Source organism: Sinohyriopsis cumingii, chromosome 11 (genome assembly GCF_028554795.1).
Source record: "Sinohyriopsis cumingii isolate HCF-2022 chromosome 11, ASM2855479v2, whole genome shotgun sequence".
Classification (NCBI taxonomy): Eukaryota; Metazoa; Mollusca; class Bivalvia; order Unionida; family Unionidae; genus Sinohyriopsis; species Sinohyriopsis cumingii.
In genome coordinates this window covers 62,254,794-62,277,677 of record NC_142971.1, presented here as the reverse complement: position 1 = coordinate 62,277,677, position 22,884 = coordinate 62,254,794, and the positions used below count along the sequence as shown (strand labels likewise).

The window sequence follows — 22,884 nt, the reverse complement described above, 5'->3', positions numbered from 1 at the left end:
TGAAAGGGCATAAACATATATTTTCCTTAGCTGGTAATAAGAATGGTTATATATATATATATATATATATATATATATATATATATATATATATATATATATACACACACTAACATTTATGTATCACGAACTTCCTCCAAATGTACTTTCTAAGTTAATTCTGCTAATCCAAATAACATGTCCTGCAAAACCTGATACACATCAAAACAGTACTGGAATTTTGAGTACATTTACAAGTAGAAGCGTGCACACAAAATTGACCCAATAATCCAGTCCATCATAATCAGAAAAGCAGAACTGAGTTGGATCAACATAAAAACAAAATCCATCCATTCAAGACCGAATGGAAACGTTTCTGCAATTCACATTCATTCACAATACATCTCTAAATTTCAATTTTAAGTAGACTAAAATGACAATTCTTTTTTAAACTACTACTGAACACGATGAAGTTCAAATGTCACTGGGAGGTGCTGTGTGCACATTAATATTGTTACAGTGTATGGATGAATCTACTGTAGTGTATTTATTTTTTAAAACAGCATCAATTCAATTATTTTGTTTCTTGTAGTGTATTTTTTATAACTAAACCTTAGGTAAAATAACAAAATGAGTATATAATAAAAGGGTTACTACATTTGTATGGGGAAATAAGAACTTGTTTTGTCAGAATAATACTGCACTATCAAAGGTTACACAGTATTATTCCCCAAAAAGATGTTCAAATTTTCCCATACAAATGCAGTAACCTATTATTATTATTATTATTGTTATTATTATTATTATTATTCATGGAATGCTAGAGTGTCTTACAGGATTCATCATTATCATCAACATCATTATTCATGTAATGTGAGAGAGTTTTATATAAGGTCTATCATCAACATTATTATTCATGCAATATTGTGTCTTATAGGGTCCGTCATCACCCGGCTGTACATTTTCTGAGGTTATACTTGGAATTTTGACCTAAAACCTTGGAAGTCTGAGGTATTTTCATGGTTTTCTGAGGAAATATTTCTTCTGCATTCTTTCACTGGTTGCAGTGCATGGAATTATCCAATCACAGCAGCTGATTCATCAATCACTCTTGTACACACCATAATAATACATTCAAAAGTGGTCCATTGAAAGCAAACTGGTCTGTGAAAACTTGCTTTAAAAAGGAGCGGATTTATCAATCACCATGAATTCGTTTTCATTATTTATATGATAATCATATTAATGGAAATGTTCTTAAGCCTCCTTAATATTGTTCAGCTGAGAAAGCAATAAAAGATTACAAAGTCAGAGATATGGTGTCAGCAAGGTTGCGAGTTTTGGGATTACAGAAGAATTAATGAAACAATTGGGGGTAAGTTTGTTTCTTTTTTATTATTACATTAAATTTGAACAACATAAGAACATTTATTGGCTCTCATTTCAAAGGCCAGCTGTACACTGCATCAGTTCTTCAGTCAATTTCATCTGTTTTTGGTGGGAATAGGGATGTTTTGCGAGCTATAAATATGATGTCGTTTACCCACTAGGCATTGTGCCATCAGCCGTATTGTTTTCAGACATACATATAAAGTGTTCAGTAAACCTTTCTGTTGTTTTTATCTTTATCTCATTGATAGCTTGTGTGTGTTGTCCATGAGGGATTTAAAAAAAAAATAATTGTCATGAAAAAAAAGTCTGGAAATTAGACTGAGCATTCCTGCTTTAATGCACTGTTTTTTACCCTCCATAGATATCGGATTAATAATAATAATAATAATAATAATAATAAAAATAGTAATAACTCTTATTATTGTTCTTGTTTTTCTAATTTTACCTTTGTACGATTCAGTTGTAAATCTTTGAAGTGAATTACAAGAATATAGTATATTTTAATGATAAAAATTATTTAACTCATAATGCTCATTTGAATAGAGTAAAGCAAACAAGCCCATTAAAATTAGTTGAATTTAGAAGAAAATTAATAGTGGTTTTAATTATGAATTATTACTATTAAACATGAAAATGAAGTCTTGTTTTAAAACTGTTGAAAGAACAATAAAATCAGAAAAATATTTAATGACTCAAAAATGGATCTAGAATAAGAGTGTGTGGACATTATTATAGTGCATTAAATCAGAAGAATAGGCTTATGAATAGTATTAAAGATGTATAAGAATAGAACAGAACATCAATGCGTATAGGTTGCTAGGCAGCAAGAAAATCTACAAAGCAATCAATCAGATTCATTACAGCCTTGTATAAAACTCATTTATTTTGACTGCAAGAACAAACTTAAAGACCTAATAATGTTCCCTACCTTAAATATTTATAGTATGTTTTTATGTTTTCTAATTTCATGGTGTTTGTTTTCTGTAATAATATCATTATATATGTTTTTTTGTCTTACAGGTGTTGTCTAATGTTGTAAAGTGTTTAGAGCTTCTAAAGATTAGGCACTATACAAAGTCCTCATTGTTATTATTATTATTATTACTGATGAAATGCTAAATTTCTGTATCCATTAACTTTAAGTACAGTATTTTATAATTTAAATAACTGTACTGGCCTGCCATATTATCATGTATTTGTCCAAAATTGCTGCTGCATTCTAATTTTAGATACGAGGTAGTGATTCATGACATCACATGATGGCCACTGTTCAACAACTTTATAGACCTTGGATCATATGTGGATGATATTAAACAGTACTTAAAATGGATTTCTTCTGTTTGTCTAATTGAAAAGGAAATATGGCATCCATGGTAACGATCTCATGTTCTATTTTACCTGTTGCATAAGAATGTGAAAAATGCAAGCATCACTGATCTCTTAACTTTATAAAGGATGTCAGGTTACATAATTAAAATGATTATTAGTTTCATTTTTAAAGGTTTACATGCAAAACACATATTTTTATGCAATAAACATGGGCATATATATTTTGTCCCCAAGTAATCAATTCCCATCACTAGTACTGGTAAACGGCATGAATGTATTACATATTAGTTGAAAAGTTTGCATCTTTTTTAAAATTAAGGGTTGAAACAAATAAAGATGCGAATCCACAGTCACCAAAACCACCAAAAATGGCTAAGACAATAGCAATAAAATAGACCACCATGATGGCAACACCAAAACAGACTAAGAAGGTGACACCAAAAATGACCAGGGTAAGATGAAAATGCAGCAATTTCAAACTTTCTAAAACCTCTATAAGCAACAAGCATTGTGTCATATCTTTAAGGGTTGATTACAGTACAATGAAATAATAAGATAGTAATTCTGAATAATTTTAGTAATATCTTTAAAGGGATGCATCCGGATCTTATAACTGATTAAATACATTAGTCTGAACGTGTAAGGCATTAAACCAGGAACAGAATATAATCTTGACTGTATTTCTTATCAACAATTTAGAATGATGGTCCCAAACTCAAAGAACAGTCCATTGTAGAAATATAGTGTTTTGAGGGTTTTCAGAACTAAAGGATTCCAAACATGATTTGTAAATTTACGGTTGCCAATAACAGTTATATTATATGCGTACTATTTGTTTTATTAATTCATCACATTTTATATTTTCAACCAGTATCATTTTTTTTACAGGACTGATCCAAAAGAAATGGCAGAATATCAAAGAGGCGATGATAAACAAGAAAATCAGTGAAGTGCTAAACCCATCACAAAACCAGTATATGGATGGATGGATTTTCAAAATTAAATGGACAATTTGGCACTAAAGGAACCTTATGGGCATTCTTGATATTTGGACCTTTTAAAAATTTTATTTGTACATGTTGAACAAATTGAAAATAAAATGTATTCTTATATTCTGTAAAACTTGCTTCCATTCTTGGTGTGATGTTTTATGACAGGGAGGTGTCCAAGGAATCCTAGGAAAGCTCAGAATATATTTGTTGCAAAACACCTTGTAAGTCCAAGGTTGACCTCAGACATTTAAAAATAAAAACCTTGGACACTGGTACAATTTTTTTTTGTCTTTTATCATCCTCATCATCATCATCATCTTCTTCTTCACATGTATTATTCTTCATATAGTTTTAGAGTGCCTTATATAGGGTCCATCCTCATCCTCATCATTAATGCAATGCTAGAGTGTCTTATAGGGTTCATCATCAAATTCATCATCATCATCATCATCATCATTAATGCAATTCTAGAATGTCTTATAGGGTTCATCATCAAATTCATCATCATCATCATTAATGCAATGCTAGAATGTCTTATAGGGTTCATTATCAAATTCATCATCATCATCATCATCATTAATGCAATGCTAGAATGTCTTATAGGGTTCATCATCAAATTCATCATCATCATCATCATCATCATCATCATCATTCATGCAAGCTAGAGTGTCTTATAGGATATATAAGCATGATTATTATTGATGGAATGCTAGTGTCTTCTGCCTGCATGGGTTTGAGTCTCAGGCTTGGCTAACATGGATACGTGAGAAAGCTGCCAGCAGCTTGCTGTAGGTTGTGGTTCTTCCCAGGGTTTTCCTGGGTTCTTCCTCCACCAGTTATACTGACTGCCATGTATAGCCTATCTTGTGCTGAAAAATGGTGTTAAACTCTACAAAAATAACAACAACAACAATCACCACCATCATCAAAAGATTCATCATCATTATTGTTCCTACATGCTATAGTGTCTTAAGGCGTCTATCATGCTTGTGATACATGGAATGGCAGAGAACCAACTCATGCATTCAGTGTAATATCCATTATGTAGTTGTAATAATAGTAAACACTAAAATTCAAATGCTATATATTTACGTCTATAAACAACATCATCTCCACATCTTGGGTACACAGTGGCGCTGAAGTTATAATTGGGACTTATCTCCATATCGTTAACTACCAGATCTAATTTGAGTGTGTGGGCACTGCTACACCATGGGACTTCCATAGACTTCTGGCAGGTTTCTTCCTGTGTAAATATAAAAACAGGGTTTTGCTAAGCTCTGTCCAAAAAAGGTTTGACAAATTTAACCACTAGTTTTAAGATTTTATTTTTGTTACCTTTGTATTTTTATATACATTTGTTTATTTTTATTTTTATATACATTTTTTATTTTTATATTAAAAATTTCAATACTCCAGTCACTAGTCAATCATGTTGTGTGGCATTGTTTTGTGGGAAGGACTGGTAAAGATTCAGCAGGTCAATGAAATTAATGAATCTACTAGTCCTTTCAACTCCAGAGAGATGGCGAATTCTAGGCAGGTGTACTTGATGTTCAAATTTTTGGATAGGTTAATATTCCTCAAAAATGTTATGCAATTCTTTATTTTTTTATTTGTTGAACTTTACTTTGAATTGCCACTATACAGTCATTACTGTTCTGACATGCCCTATACCACATACAACATACCAAATGCCACATACCATGTCCACATACCATGTACCACATGTCACATGCTACATGCCACATGTACCACATAACATGTACCACATACCATGTACCACTTAGTATATGCCACATACTACCTACCATGTACAACATACCACATAACATGTACCACATGTCACATAGCACATACCATGTACCAAATACCATATGCTACATACCACCTACCAAGTACAACATACCACATAACACATACCACATGTCACATAGCACATGCCACAGCCCATATATCATATGTTACATACCACCTACAATGTAAACATACCATATAACACATACCACATGTCACATAGCACATGCCACAGACCACATATCATATGCTACATACCACCTACCATGTACAACATACCACCTACCACATACCACATGTCACATAGCACATACCACATACCATGAACCACATACCATATGCTACATACCACCTACCACATACAACATACCACATAACACATACCACATGTCACATAGCACATGCCACAGACCACATATCATATGCTACATACCACCTACCATGTACAATATACCACATAACACATACCACATGTCACATAGCACATGCCACATGTTTTTATGCACATTTTTACATGCTAATAAATACATACCATGTTTGTGCACATATTTACATGCTAATAAATACACATGTACCACATGAAAATAATGTGTAAAATGTTTATTCATGGATGATGCTGGGTTTCATCAATGTTGCAAATTGCGATTATTTCCCTTATTAACAACAACATATACCATCTGGAAATGTTTTGCGACACTGATGGCTGTTTAAACCATATATAATCTTGGGGTTGGAGTGGAGAAATTCCGAGGCACCATGAAAGGATGCCACAACCTTGATATAAAATGCACTGGAATCAATCTACTGTTATATAAACAAATTATTTGTTTTTGTTGACAAAAATAACTACAGACCTATAGCTCTTACGACTATTATTTCAAAAATATTTGAATGCATCATACTGCAAAGATGTGAAGTCACAATCTCCGATAATCAGTTTGGTTTTAAAAAGCAGCATTCAACAGATTATGTATGCATATATGCCTTTAAGGAAACTGTTAGCTATTATGTAGAACATGACAGCCCAGTGTTTGCATGCTTTTTAGACACTAGCAAGGCATTTGATAGGGTCATCACTGGACACTCTTTAAAAAGTTGATTGATACCTGTCTACATACATGTAGTTCATACTTTAATTAACTGGAATGGCAAACAGTTGTATCTGTGCAATGGGGAAGTGTAATATCTAGTGCTTTCCATGTAACCAATGGGGTGAGGCAGTGGGTATTCATTCCCCATTGTTATTTAATATAAATATAGATGAGTTAAATCGTAATCTCGGTCAGTGTTACGAGGGGTTACGTCTGCCACTAAATGTGTTGTTTCTTAACAATTTTAGTTCTGCTGATGGTATGTCATTGATAAGTCCTTCTATCACGGGTTTAAGGAAGTTATTAAAGATATGTGAACAATACGCATTTGAGAATGATATAATCTATAATACAAAAAAATCAGTATGCATGGTCTTTCAGCCAACTTCTTTCAAATTACTGTCTCCTCCCTCTGTACATCTTATCGGCAATGCTCTTACTTATGTCAACAGTTATACCTATTTGGGTCATACATAAATTTAAGAATTGTTCATTGAATATCAAAATTAGATTATTCAAATCTCATTGCTGCACTATGTATTGTGTTCCTCTGTGGACAAACTTTAGTGAATGTATGAAAAGAAAACTAGTTATTGGGTTATAATAATAGTCTTCGTTTTTTATTAGGTCTTCCTAGGTGGAACGGTGCCTCCAACATGTTTGTAAATCATAATGTATTCAGTTTTCATGAAGTAATGAGAAAGTATCTTTTCTCAATGATGACAAGAATATCTAATAGTAAGAACTGTATATTGAAATCTCTTTGGAACTAAAACATTCATATAAATTCTCATATTATTAGTAGATGGAACAAATTACTCTTTAAATGTGCCATTTAATTTCATTCTTAACAATGCATGGCACAATTAATTGTTTTAAATGTATCTGTATACCTGTATGCAAGATATATATATTCTTTTATGTTTACAATGTTTTTACTTTATAATTATATTTTAATTTAGAGGTATGGACTTTGTAATCTGAAATAAAGAATTCTTATCATAATTCTTATCTGCTCTTAAACCATCTTTTCAGTGCATTGTCACATGTATATCACAATCTGCTTTATAATGCTGACATCTGGCCTGAGTACTGTATGCAGAGAGGCTGACAGGTTGCGTGATGTGGGATTCTCACCCAAATATCATTAGTCAGGCAATTTCTCAAAGATCATGCAAATTATTTGTGGTTCCCATAATTTGTTGTATCCAAAGCATGCTTTTTTCCCTAACTTTTATTAAAAACAAAAAATAAATTAAGGTTTGTCGAATTAAGTGTTAGTTGTCCTATTGGCTGGTGATCTCAATCAAGCTATACTGGTAGATTTAGTGCTTGAATACAAGCATCTGTATGACTGAGATCTGCTGCAGAGCTTTTATCGAGGGGTTCCAATTATATTGTCTCAACCATAACAAAGCATTACAAGCAGGAAGTTTTATGAATGACAAAATGGAGTCCAAAGTAAGTGGAACTGGAGTCTGATAAATAGAGAAGAAATGGAACTGAAATTCCAATACACATTGATTACCTACAACTGGTTCAGGAAAGAACCAAAATGGAGGAATGTTATCTGTCAAGAATATAATAAAGATAAACCATTCACAAACAAAAATGGTTGCACATGTTAACCTATGTTGATCAAAGGCTACAACCTTGGCATAAAGTCTTGCAACCAATGTGATGCTACAACAGAAATATCTGACAGGCAAGATGATCAAGTTGTGGGAAAAAAAGATTGAATATCATGAAGACCAGTCACTAGTTTGTTTAAATTTGCCAAAATTGTAGCAGTTTTCCCATTAAAAACAGCAGATTGTGGAAAGGGATTTAGCTCACGAAACAGAATTGACACTACTCTTAACATCAGAAAAAGGGAATAAACTGATATTTATTCTGATACAAGGTGATTCTATAGACTATTTCCCATTTTCAGAGGCTTTAAAGAAGCAGAGAAGCTGTGCAACCAACAAGATTCAGTATGCAGATATTTTGGATATTTTGTTGTCCAGGAAGTGATATGAAGTCATTAAATGCTCATTTTAAATTTGGTATGCATATACCTTATGATAATGTTATCACTCATCAGCTCCCATTCAGCAGTGTCCCCCTGATTCCCCCCTTCCTCTGGAGGTAGGTGTGGGGTACCTCCCCCAGTTAAGAAAATTCCTGGCAGCAACTCTGTGTATGCCGTGATACACTCCAGTAATCATGCTAGCCACAATTAACCAACCTTTGAAGCCTGGAACAATAACTGCTACAATTGACCAAATGGATAATTCCTTTTTTAAGTATACCCAGAAAAAATAGTTTTGCTGAATCTTCAAAGAAGACTGATTACCTTTGAAGCAACTTCTGTATAAATATCAAGCAAATGAAAAGAATGTTCAGTCTCAATCAATGTCCTACCATTATCTGATGCAACTACTGCAATAAGGAACAGGCATATATCTGATCATCCAAAGCTGTCCTTTAGCCATGACTTCAATAACATATGCAACCTTCATCATAGAAAGCTGACTACAATCTTCAATAAGCACAATGGACCTTTCATCAAAGGAAGTCAGCACAAAATTTAAATAAAAGTGATGGAATCTGAAGGATTGTTGCAATTTCCAAAGTGACTGGAACACGGTTATTGTGCTGTGTAAGTTTCCTGTTTGCAAGAGAAAAGTTTATGCTTACGATCGCTATCAATGGCAGTATAAAATGCAAATTAAATTTCCAATCTTTTGAAACTACAGATATCTGGCTGTCAAGTTAACTGAAGATGGAGTATCTTGCAAAGATGTTTGTTAAACTTTTTAATTTGTACATATGTTTTCTTTCCCTGTGAATAGCCCCAACAAGATGATAGCTGTCTCCAGTTTACCAAAATCTTGACCAATTTAAGTATATCTGAGTATAGCATGTAAAAAACTTCACCATGTCCTACTGATGCCATTAACGTAGTGAACTGTTTAGTGACAACTGGATAAACACATCAAATGAAGACTACCATTTTTTACATATGTGGTATTTGTGTATTCTAATGGGATGTGACCAATACATGAATTTTAAAACCTGTGATTTTTCATATACACATACAATACTTAACAGATTATCGATTGTACTACATAAATGAAAGTTATCAATACATAAATGTATCTCTGACTAGTGCCTTCATTTGATCAAAAGTCCACTTTTATTAACCCCACCCCACCCAACTATTTTTTGTTACCTGCATGATTTTCTTCAGCTAAATGACTTGGTTGGTTTAAACACAGTTTGGCCTAGAGCACAGTAAGGTTCTATGGACCCCAACCAGCATGTTATAGCAGGGTCACACTGTATAAGATGTGATATGCCACAAATGATGATGTCATAAATATTTGAGTGAATAACTCTCCTCAACAGTACCAGGAGAGCTGTTTGTAGCTCTCCTGCATTTTACAAAACACAACCACTGAAAGATGTGTGTATGGTTGTGGATGCTATTTATAGAATCACCACCACAACTACAGTTGGCCTTGGTGTTGCTTGAATTGTGACTTCAAAAACTATCATATGCACACCAATTGGAATTGTTGCAGCAGCCATATCAACAGCAACCAGTGTGACTGGTGGCAATGGTAAAATAATTTCAATATGATTACATTCACATATGCATATCAGAACATCTCTAGCAGCAGCACAAATTAGTCTCAGTATGATTAGTAAATTCTACTCAATGGCTGTCTGATTGTTGCTGGGGAAATAGAAAAGTACCTACATATCCATGCACAATTATGGAACCTGGGCACTAGAAACCAAAAACAGGTACAGGCAGTAAAAACTGAGTAACTATTTGCTAGTGTAACTATTGATCAGTCTGCCAGCATGTATACCACCAGTTCATTGGCATAACTGTAGCATCTAGTGTAGTAACTTGACTTCTTTGCACAAAGGGGAAGGCTCATCATGAGTTCATGTGCATTTGCTTAAATCATACACTCATGTGCAACAAGCAGTGTAATAGTAATAAAAGTCATGGAATATACAAGGCATTACCTAAATCTGCTAGCCTGATCCAAAATGCCCATTATAATACTACTCTGTGCATATATATATATATATATATATATATATATATATATATATATATATATATACAGTATATATCTGTGTGTGTGTGTGTGTGTTAGCAATGCTAATTGTTCAGATGTTGGTCTTGGAAGGCAAACCAGAACAATTCCTGGGATACTACCTGAGGGGACTTATTCAAAACTCAATCTCCCAATGAAGACTTCGTTAATTATGACACATACTAATTCTCATGCACATTATACTAAAACTTTGGGAGTCACTGAAATAATTTAGGTGATTAATTCTAAAACGTTTTGCATATATACATACCCAAATGTATCACAAAGTATTACGTCTCTATTTTAAACTTCATAAGGAATTGTATGACATTACTCACGCAGACATGAACTTGTGTTTGCATGTCCAGACTGACATGATCACATTATCCCCACATTTTCTTTGAAATTTCTACACAGGTTAAAATAAAAGCAAGAATTGAGATTATAATATACCTTAATGACGTCTGACACCAACTCTCCAAAATGAATTTCAGTGGTAATCAATTTGGCTGAGCAATCAGCAAAGTTAGAACTTCTCAGATTGAAGCAGACACCACGGCAGTTTTGGCTTCTTTGCACATTCATTCTAACACTGCACATGCTTTTCTGGACCATTCCCTTGGAAACTAGCTGCAGCTCATTTCCCTCCTTGACCTCAAGGGGATTACCATCGCAAACACTGTCTGGCCCATCAAGAGACACTGAAGAAAGAAAAAGGTTCAGTAAACATACAAAGTTTATGTGGAACACCATGTATCACCTGTCAATATCATGAGGATGTATGGAATTTAACACAAATATGACAAGGTTGATTCAACCATGATCAAAGTCACATGACAATGATACACATACTGTACATTGCTATGGCAACTCTGGTGATGATTACTAAAACTGGTAAGAAAACCAAGAAACAAGAGTTCCCCCCAATAAACATGCTCTACTGCTGAAAAGAATTTGTAGGAGTTCTATACAAGACCATTTTTTCCATCTAACTGCCAAGTGTTCTAAAACATCTTTGACATTCTTGCTGCAGTAAGATCTTCAATTTAACTGTTGTGGTGGTATTACTGGACGTCAGCTTGGCACCATTTTCATTTAGGACCGACAAGGAATCATTAGAAGTCTTAGAGTGAAAACCCGATGTTGATATGATTTTCCATTTTGGAGAAGTAACGATAAAAAGATTTTCTAGATGTATGCAGTAGTGGGCATATTCAGTATCCAACTGACACCATTTATATTTAGTACCAGCTAGACATTCTAAGGATTCTTTTGAGGAAAGCATGATGTCAATATGCCCAGCATATTCTACTAGAAGTAACGGTAATAAGGTTTTTAAGATGGTCATTTTATCATTGTATTAGATTGGCACCATTTTTATTTATGACCAACTAGATATCATAAAAAGTCTTTAAGTGAAAAACTCTTGTTGACATGACCATTCTTTCAGAAGAGATAGAAGAATTTCAAGATGGCCACTGTGGCATGCATATCGATTGCTGAATGGCACCATTAGGACCAGCTATATACATCATGAAAAGTTGTTTAGTAATAACCCCAAGCTGAGATGACATTCCCATTTTAAAATGACCTTCCACTGAGTAATAGTAATGACAGCATTATTTTCAATGTGGACATACTGGAGTTCAGATCCATAAAATTTTCATTTTGGCCCAATTATACCAGAGTGCTGTAGACCACTCGGCCACTTGGGGCCTCCAAGAGGAGTTGCAATAACAGGATTTCAAGATAGTTAATGTGTGGTAGCCATATTGGATCAGCAACATTTTTATTTAATAATAATAATAATAATAACCATAATAAAGACTTTATTTTTAGAGGTTGGATCAATTAGTTACCAATAAAAATTAATCTACCTTAAAGCCCCCCAAAAAAATAGACATATAATATACATATAATATACAAGTCAATAATATGTTTACACACATATTCAAAAATATACATGCACAAGGAAATGTGGAGCACATAAAAACATACATACACAAGGAAATGCAGAGGACATAAAAACATATATACACAACGAAATGCAGAGGACATAAAACATACACAAGGAAATGCACAGGATATAAAAACATACATACACAAGGAAATGCAGAGTACATGTACATAAAAACATACATGCACAAGAAAATGCAGAGGACATAAAAACATATATACACAACGAAATGCAGAGGACATAAAACATACACAAGGAAATGCACAGGATATAAAAACATACATACACAAGGAAATGCAGAGTACATGTACATAAAAACATACATGCACAAGAAAATGCAGAGGACATAAAAACATATATACACAACGAAATGCAGAGGACATAAAACATACACAAGGAAATGCACAGGATATAAAAACATACATACACAAGGAAATGCAGAGGACATAAAAACATGCATACACAAGGAAAAGCAGAGTACACAAAAACATACATACACAAGGAAATGCAAAGGACATAAACAACTATGTATATATATGATACATTGATACATAAATGAAAATGAAGAAAAAAAACAGGAGGTGAGTAGCAGACACTTGAACTTTAATAACTACACCATTTGTTTACTTTTACTTTTATTTCATTCATTTCATGCACATGTTTCAAGATGGCTGCCATGGTGACCATATTGCATGTTAGATTAGCACCATTTTTATTTAGGAGAAACCACTACTAGACAACATTACAAGACTTTCAATTACAACCCCATGCTGATATGACCAAGTATGAGGAGTAACAACACAAATGATTTTTCTTCCAGATGGTCACTGACCACCAAATAACAAAAATAATATCAAACCCAGATTTTAAACTGTTTACATATTGAAGAAAACCTCAATATTCATGACAAAATTAAAGTTTGACCTTCAATCTTTTCGATTGTGGGATTAAAATGATATTCCCTTTCAAATCATCTCAAAATGAGCGTGATTCAAAAAATGAATGAATAAATAAATAAATATGCAATACAATATAATAAAAAGAAATAGTCAACAATGTCTCACCTCTTGTGACCTCTGCACTTGCTGCATAGGCACACATCAGGATAACAACAAATGAGAAGCTGACACAGACCATCATCGTTCTTCTTTCTCCACTGGAAAATAAATGAATGCATATGAATCCTGCAACACAAGACTGCTTTGCGAGTTTTCACATTGGTACCAAGCAGCTTTCTGAAACTGAAACAAACAATGACGTTCTTGGATAAATGAAATTAATTAGAAATATTTTTAGCTAGCTGGCTGCATATCTAGAGAGAATGATACAAACTTTTATCAATGGATACAACCCCACCCTGCATGATGGCATATACAAAATTATGGTACAACTCAGTACACGAATATCTCCATTTTTTGCAGTACCAAAATGTTACGTCCTGAAGAAGGGACAGTCTTAAATAAGCAGAGCAAAATACACACACACACATACATAAGGTCCATAACAAAACTGTACATAAATGAAACATTTCTGCAGAAATGAAAATTAGAAGAAAAAAAGGGGCTGGTGGTGTAATTGGAATGCTATACCAAAGAAAAGCATGCTATACCAAACAAAAGCACCTGAAAATTGAGATCAATTTTTGAACAGCTCAAACTTTTTTTGGTACTTATCAAATTGTGACCCTATAATGATCTTAGATTTGGAGGAAGAGTAAATTCTCTTTGCTGGAAAACAGAATTCATATAAAGGGTTGAGTTGATTATCTTTGCTGGAAAACAGTGTTCAGGTATAAAAAAAGGTTGAGTTGATTATCTTTGCTGGAAAACAGTGTTCATGTAAAGGGTAGAGTTGATTATCTTTGCTGGAAAACAGTGTTCAGGTATAAAAAAAGGTTGAGTTGATTATCTTTGCTAGAAAATGGTGTTCAGGTAAAGAGTTAAAGGGTTAAGTTGATTATCTTTGCTGGAAAATGGTGTTCAGGTAAAGGGTTGAGTTGATTTTCTTTGCTGGAAAACAGTGTTCATGTAAAGGGTAGAGTTGATTCTCTTTGCTGGAAAATGGTGTTCATGTATATAAAAAATGTTAAGTTGATTATCTTTGCTGGAAAATGGTGTTCATATAAAGGTTGAGTTGACTTCTTTGCTGGAAAATGGTGTTCATATAAAAGGTAGAGTTTATTATCTTTGCTAGAAAATGGTGTTCAGGTAAAGGGTTGAGTTGATTATCTTTGCTGGAAAATGGTGTTCATATAAAGGTTGAGTTGACTTCTTTGCTGGAAAATGGTGTTCATATAAAGGGTAGAGTTTATTCTCTTTGCTGGAAAATGGTGTTCATGTATATAAAAAATGTTAAGTTGATTATCTTTGCTGGAAAATGGTGTTCATATAAAGGTTGAGTTGACTTCTTTGCTGGAAAATGGTGTTCATATAAAGAGTAGAGTTTATTATCTTTGCTGGAAAATGGTGTTCATGTATATAAAAAATGTTAAGTTGATTATCTTTGCTGGAAAAAAGGTGTTCATATAAAGGGTAGAGTTTATTCTCTTTGCTGGAAAATGGTGTTCATGTATATAAAAAATGTTAAGTTGATTATCTTTGCTGGAAAATGGTGTTCATATAAAGGTTGAGTTGACTTTGCTGGAAAATGGTGTTCATATAAAGGGTAGAGTTTATTATCTTTGCTAGAAAATGGTGTTCATGTAAAGGGTTGACTTGATTATCTTTGCTGGAAAATGGTGTTCATATAAAGGTTGAGTTGACTTCTTTGCTGGAAAATGGTGTTCATATAAAGAGTAGAGTTTATTATCTTTGCTGGAAAATGGTGTTCATGTATATAAAAAATGTTAAGTTGATTATCTTTGCTGGAAAATGGTGTTCATATAAAGGGTAGAGTTTATTCTCTTTGCTGGAAAATGGTGTTCATGTATATAAAAAATGTTAAGTTGATTATCTTTGCTGGAAAATGGTGTTCATATAAAGGTTGAGTTGACTTTGCTGGAAAATGGTGTTCATATAAAGGGTAGAGTTTATTATCTTTGCTAGAAAATGGTGTTCATGTAAAGGGTTGAGTTGATTCTCTTTGCTGGAAAATGGTGTTCATGTATATAAAAAATGTTAAGTTGATTATCTTTGCTGGAAAATGGTGTTCATATAAAGGTTGAGTTGACTTCTTTGCTGGAAAATGGTGTTCATATAAAGGTTGAGTTGACTTCTTTGCTGGAAAATGGTGTTCATATAAAGAGTAGAGTTTATTATCTTTGCTGGAAAATGGTGTTCATATAAAGAGTAGAGTTTATTATCTTTGCTGGAAAATGGTGTTCAGGAAAAGGGTTGAGTTGATTCTCTTGAGAGTTTAAACCATATTTATCTGAGAAACTTTGTCAAATGCAATTACAAACAAATCATTTGCGGAATTCAGTAGAAAGCATAAGCTTTTTAGCACTGTCTCGCTAACACTAACAAGAAAGAAAATATAACATCAACGATCTCAATGCTGGTACCAATGGTTTTACAGAAAAATATGCATACACTTACATGCAAAACATAACAACATCTAAGAACTACTTAACTGCAATTCAAGTGCTCAGTCAATTAATTAAATCTCTTAGGCATATATAATTTTGCACATCTAAAATTATTTTTGTGCTGTTTTCTATGGTTAATATAGGGTTGCCAAACAATACTCTTTTAGTTGTAAGAGAAAAAGGTAGTGTGTATAGGATTTGATCTCTAAGATTTGAATATTTGGAACAGTCTAAAATAAAGTGTTTTACATTCTCAATTTCACTGCACAACTAATACTTATTATTAGATACATGATTCATATATAAATTGTAATTTAAATTACTACAGTTTGTTCCTAGCCTAGCATGTATGATTTATAACATTCTATCGCCAATGTAGTCATAACATGGAGTGGTTTCTTTATCGCGTTGCAAGTAGACTTTAAAATTATATTGAGTTGTTTCTCACTTCAATGGATAACAGGCTCCATATTCAAATAAAAAAAGGTAGAAATGAGTCACAGAAAAAGTTCATTCTACATTGGGGATAGAAGATTTATAAAGATCAGATGGAGTAGGTCTCACGTTCTGTAAATAACGGTAAAATCAAGTCTTAAACATATGCAGAAGCTAGAACATGGTGAATTTTAAATAAATGAAGCAGTTTATGCTTGTAAGGGCGATAGTTCAGGCTTTCCCTGTTAGTTTCAGGATACAATTGTGACACAGATGCACCCATTATTATTCTCATTGCTTCAACATTTAGTTTTTTCTGGGAGTTCATTATCATGCATTGTACAATTGTCCCAAATGTGATCGGCATAGTCAAAAATTGGAATAATATAAGATTTGTACATTTTCTTCCAAGGATAACTGATCTAGTTTTAATCTTAGACTTTTTAAACAATTTATTTTCTCTCAGGCTTTTACGGAAATGTATTTATTATGTGCATGCCAAGTGGTATCACTGGATAATATAATGCCCAGATATTTGTGCTAAGAGTAACCTCATGTATGTTTGTTTCAGCAATGCGTATTACTATAGGATGGTGGATCTGGTTCTATTTTCGTGTTATTAGCATTGATTCAGTCTTGTTTGGATCAAATGTAACTAACCATCGTCTAAACCATTCATGTATCTTTTGAATCTCAGTGTTTAGGATTTTACCAGCGGATATCTGGTTATCAACTATTATATATAATGCTCTATCATCAGCAAATAGTTTGATTAATGATTCTATATTCTCCACAATATTTTGACAAAAAGTACAAATAATAGGGGTCCCTAAATGGACCCTTTTCTTATCCATCATTAATATGATAAGAATTTAAGAATTCTTTATTTCTGAGTACATAGTCCATATATCTAAATTAAAATATAGATATAAAATAAAAGTATTTCAAGCATGTATATCTTATGTACAATTTAGTATACAGACACATCTACTACAATGGAATGTGTCTGTCATTGTTATGAATGAAATGAAGTAGCACATTTAAAGGGTAATTTGTTCCATCTACAAATAATACGAGAATTTAGATTACTGTCATGGTTCCATAGAAACTTCAATAATATTCAGTTCTTAAAATTAGATATTCTTGTCATCATTGAAAACACGTACTTTCTCATTTCTCATTACTACATCAAAACTGAATACATTATAATTTATAAACATGTTGGAGGCACTGTTCCATCTTGGAAGGCCTAATAGAAAACAAAGACTATTATTATAACCAATTATATTTTATTTTCACACATTCACTAAAGATGGTCCATAAAGGAACACAATACATTGTGCAGCAATGAGATTTTAATAATCTAATTTTTATATTCAAAGAACAATTCTTAACTTTATGTAGAAGCATATTTGTTCGAGTACACAAAAATCTGTAATGTCTCATCAATCATGTCTTCATCATCTGACTGATTGGATTTTAAAATATTACCTAAATATGTATTACTGTTGACATACATTAGTGAATGGTAAAGATGTACAGGGGTAAGAGATGGTAATTTGAAAGGAGCTGATTCAAACATCTGAGGATTTAGAATTAACAACAACATTTTGTTTTCTTGACAGTAAATAAATTTCAAACTATAAAAACAGATTGCCATTAATACCAATACCTTTTAATTTTGAGAGTAAGCCTTTGTGCCAAACTCTTGCTAATACCAAAGAAAATGGTCATAATCATCTTTCCTTGGTCTAGCGCAAAATAAATTGTATTGTCAATGTCTGTTAACTGATGTGTTGTCAAATCACCCAGTGACAAAAGCCCGACTGATTATGTGAAATCATTGCTGGAAAACAGTGTTCAGGTAAAGGGGATGAGTCAGTTCTCTTTGCTGGAAAATGGTGTTCTGATAAAGGACGCAGATTTTGTGGACTCCTATTACATCATTTTGGCCTTTCTCAAGAATATTCTGTTATGCATTGGTAATACATTGATTGTAAGCATTGGTAATACATGTACATTGATTGCAAGCATCGATAATACATTGATTGTAAGCATTGGTAATACATTGATTGTAAGCATTGGTAATACATTGATTGTAAGCATTGGTAATACATGTACATTGATTGCAAGCATCGATAATACATTGATTGTTACCATTGGTAATACATTGATTGTAAGCATTGGTAATACATTGATTGTAAGCATTGGTAATACATTGATTGTAAGCATTGGTAATACATTGATTGTAAGCATTGGTAATACATGTACATTGATTGTAAACATTGGTAACACATTGATTGTAAGCATTGGTAATACATTGATTATGTGTTCCTACGAATTATGTTACAGTAGCCATGATGCAGCATTTCTTAATGTACTGTAATGGAATCAAGGCCTTGATTGTCTTGAGATGCCAGAGGTCAGAGTTTAAATACAACTTGTATGATGAGACCATTGCAAGTTTCTGTTACAAATATGTACCAAAACTGTTATCAAAGCAAGTCATTTTCTGAACACTGTTATCACGAGGAACATTCAGCATATCCATTTGTAATCACTGTTATCATGGGGAACATGCAGCATATCCATTTGTAATCACTGTTATCATGGGGAACATGCAGCATATCCATTTTTAATCACTGTTATCATGGGGAACATGCAGCATATCCATTCATAATCACTGTTATCATGGGGAACATGCAGCATATCCATTCATAATCACTGTTATCATGGGGAACATGCAGCATATCCATTTGTAATCATCCTCTTTTCTGCAATGTAAATATCATCTAGACTTGGTTCTGTATTGAGGATCATACCATTTTCTTTGCATCATATTTGAAGTCTGCTGAAAGTAGTTTGTCAGTTTTTTCTCAAATTCAGTTTGATTTCTTTGAGCATCAGACAAGGGAGTATCATCATCATACATGTCAGTCAATAAGATTGAATCTCCTATGTTTAGGGGTAGATCACTTACAAACAGAACAAATAACGAGAACCCAAAGCTATAACCTTGCGGTACTCCACAACTTGCCATGTGATTTTCATATAAGTGTCCATTTAATTTTACCTGTTAAAACCTATTGCTCATGCAGCATGTTGTTGTTGTTTTATGGCTTTAATGCCCTTTATCAGCACATGATAGGCTATGCAAATGCAGAAAATACCTTAGGTGGATGAAGAAGCACAGGAAAACCCCGAGAAGAATCACCAACCCACTGGAAGCTACTTGCAAGCTTTCTGACATACCCACATTGTCCAAGCCTGAGACTTAAACCCTTGCAGACATAGGTGAGATGAAGAGGCAAAGGCAGAATTATTTTGGGTGGGGATATCAAGGGAGATATAAGGGGGGGATGCGGCAAATATGCAGTTGTCAGCTATTAAGTTTTACAAACGTAGACCAAAACATGTTTAGAGGTGAAATCAGGTAGTTGGGTGTGTGTTACAAAAGGATCAAAAACCTGGTTACCAATGGATCATAAATGTCGTTAAAAATATATCTTAATATGGCTACAAAGGAATCATAAACATAGTTTCAAATAGATCCTGAAGCCATTCTCATCACAACACAAAGGCTTTCTCATTCACATCCTTTACCTCAAGCAATAAATATCAGCATCACCAACATTAAATTCACACAGTCAGTACAAAACCTAGGCTGCACATCTTGAACTGAGACACATCTGCTCCATTCACAAATATCTTTCAGTTGATGCCATTAAAACACTTGTGTGTTCATTAGTACTTTCAAGAATGGACTATTGTAACTCAATTCTGTCTGGTTCAGAAACTTCACAAAGTTCAAAACACAGCTGCTCGGATCATCCTTAGAGTACCATGATCAAAGCACACCTCCCCCCTGCTCTGTACCCTGTACTGGCTATCCATTTGATCCAGAATCAAACACAAAATTTGTTCTCTGTGCTACCTTTCACTGACAGACTCCAGCCCAATATATCTATCCGACCTCACCCATGTATACACACCAGCAAGATACTTACGCTCCTCTTCTGACAATCGTTTACTCATTATTCCCACTATGAAAAGGAAGTCATATGGACAACGTTCTTTTGCATACCAGGGCCCAGCAACATGGAATGAATTTCCAGCTGAACTTAGACACAAAGACACAGTAATCGCTCTCAAGAGTGCTCTTAAAACTCACTTATTTTGACTGCAAGAACAAACTTAAAGACCTAATAATGTTTCCTACCTTAAATATTTTCAGCATATTTTATGTTTTCTAATTTTCTGGTGTTTGTTTTTTGTAATCATATTATTATATATGTTTTTATGTTATAGGTGTTGTCTAATGTTGTAAAGCCCTTAGAGCTTCTAAAGATTAGGCACTATACAAAGTCCTCATTAGTATTATTATTATTATTAGATACTATATATATATATATATATATATATATATATATATATATATATATATATATATATATATATATATATATAAATATATATATATGGAATACTCTATACTTTCGGACTTGTGATAAAACTTTTAAGACAATTTGCGATTTAATTCAAAATAGTGTGAGTTCTTTTTAAATTTTCACTTTGAATTATAGACAAATAAATTAGTTTGCTGAATTTTACAAAACTTGATAGCTTTTGCTATTTTCTGTTACCTAGTTTAAGGTTATATAATAATAACACATAATAATAGTAATATGCAAATAAGAAAGAAAGAAAGAGAGTCTAGTCATGTAAAATGAAAGAGATACAGTCTAGTCATGTAAAGTGAAAGAGATACAGTCTAGTCATGTAAAATGAAAGAAATAGAGTCTAGTCATGTAAAATGAAAGAAATAGAGTCTAGTCATGTAAAATGAAAGCGATAAGAGTCTAGTCATGTAAAATGAAACAGATAGAGTCTAGTCATGTAAAATGAAAGAGATAGAGTCTAGTCATGTAAAATGAAACAGATAGAGTCTGGTCATGTAAAATGAAAGAAATAGAGTCTAGTCATGTAAAATGAAACAGATAGAGTTTAGTCATGTAAAATGAAAGAAATAGAATCTAGTCATGTAAAATGATAGAGATAGAGTCTAGTCATGTAAAATGAAAGAAATAGAGTCTAGTCATATAAAATGAAAGAAATAGAGTCTAGTCATGTAAAATGATTTTCCTGCATGGATTATTAAAACACAAATTAGATATGGTGGAGGGATCCAGTTTTAGCAAAGAAGCATACGTTTATAACTGGATAAAATGTGTATAGCAATATTTGTTAACTAAGTCTGATTGTTAAAGTAAATTGTTATATTACTGTTTATAGTTGGTAAAATAGCTCCTGCTAGCTAATGATTAGTTCCTGCTAGCTAATGATTCTTATTATGCAACATAATTCTGACTATAAATAAAATTTGTCTACTATCTATGATGAAAGGGAGTCTGATCAATATGTGCATGCCTCATTTAATACATATCATAAGAATGTGGCAATACAAGCTTATTGACCAAGCTGGAGTAAACTGGAATTCAATTCCCTGAATGGTAAGAAGTCCAGACAATCAGATGCAGTATTGATCACACATTAATATGCGCTGTCTGGGCTTGACAAAACAGGCAAGCTGGATGGAAAATTTTAGAGAGTTTCTAGCAAAGCAAGATAAGACCATTTGTTACTTTTAGCTATCAAGTATTGAAACCATCTGTAACATTCTTCATTGATTACAACATTAGATGCTGTGGTACACTTATTAAACTTCAGTTTGGCAAATTTTCATTTAGGGCAAGGCAGACATAATTAGGAGTGTCCTGGTGGAAACCCCATGTCATTCATTCTGGAGAAGTAGTGACAGCGAGATTTTTATGACAATTGTAGCAGCCATTAAGGATGTACGACTGGCACCATTTTTTATTTAGGATCATCCTGGTATCATAAAAACTTTACTGTTGAAAACTTCACGTTGAAATAACAATCCATTTGTGAGGAGTAGATACGACGATATCTGTATGTGAGCCCTTTCATTTAAGAGAAGGAATAAATTTTCATGATGGCTGCTGTGGTGGCCATACTGAATGGCACTTTCGTTTAGGACAAACCATCCTTCATAAGACGTCTGTTAGTGATATCTCCATGTTGATATGACCATTCATTCACTAGGAGTAGCGACAGCACCATTTCAATATACTGGCTGTCTGAGCAGCACAATTTTCAACTAGCACCAACAACACCATTGGATGAACGCGTGTGTGGAAATCATGTCAATCCTCCGAGTAATTTAGGACGAGTGTTGATAACAAAGCTGTGCTAACAGACGGACGAT

General features: G+C 33.3%; 1 protein-coding gene across 1 annotated transcript in view; it reads right to left on the bottom strand.

The window, feature by feature from the left end:
* Positions 1–22,884, bottom strand: part of LOC149788556 (uncharacterized) — a 100,429-nt gene that overhangs the window by 45,535 nt on the left and 32,010 nt on the right. The window contains exons 2-4 of the mRNA XM_089974592.1: positions 13,702–13,793; positions 11,134–11,381; positions 4,785–4,938 (exon numbers count right to left, since the gene is read on the bottom strand). Coding sequence (XP_089830718.1) covers positions 4,785–4,938; positions 11,134–11,381; positions 13,702–13,777 — 478 coding nt within the window. The 5' untranslated portion in view covers positions 13,778–13,793. The remainder of the gene's footprint in view (positions 1–4,784; positions 4,939–11,133; positions 11,382–13,701; positions 13,794–22,884) is intronic.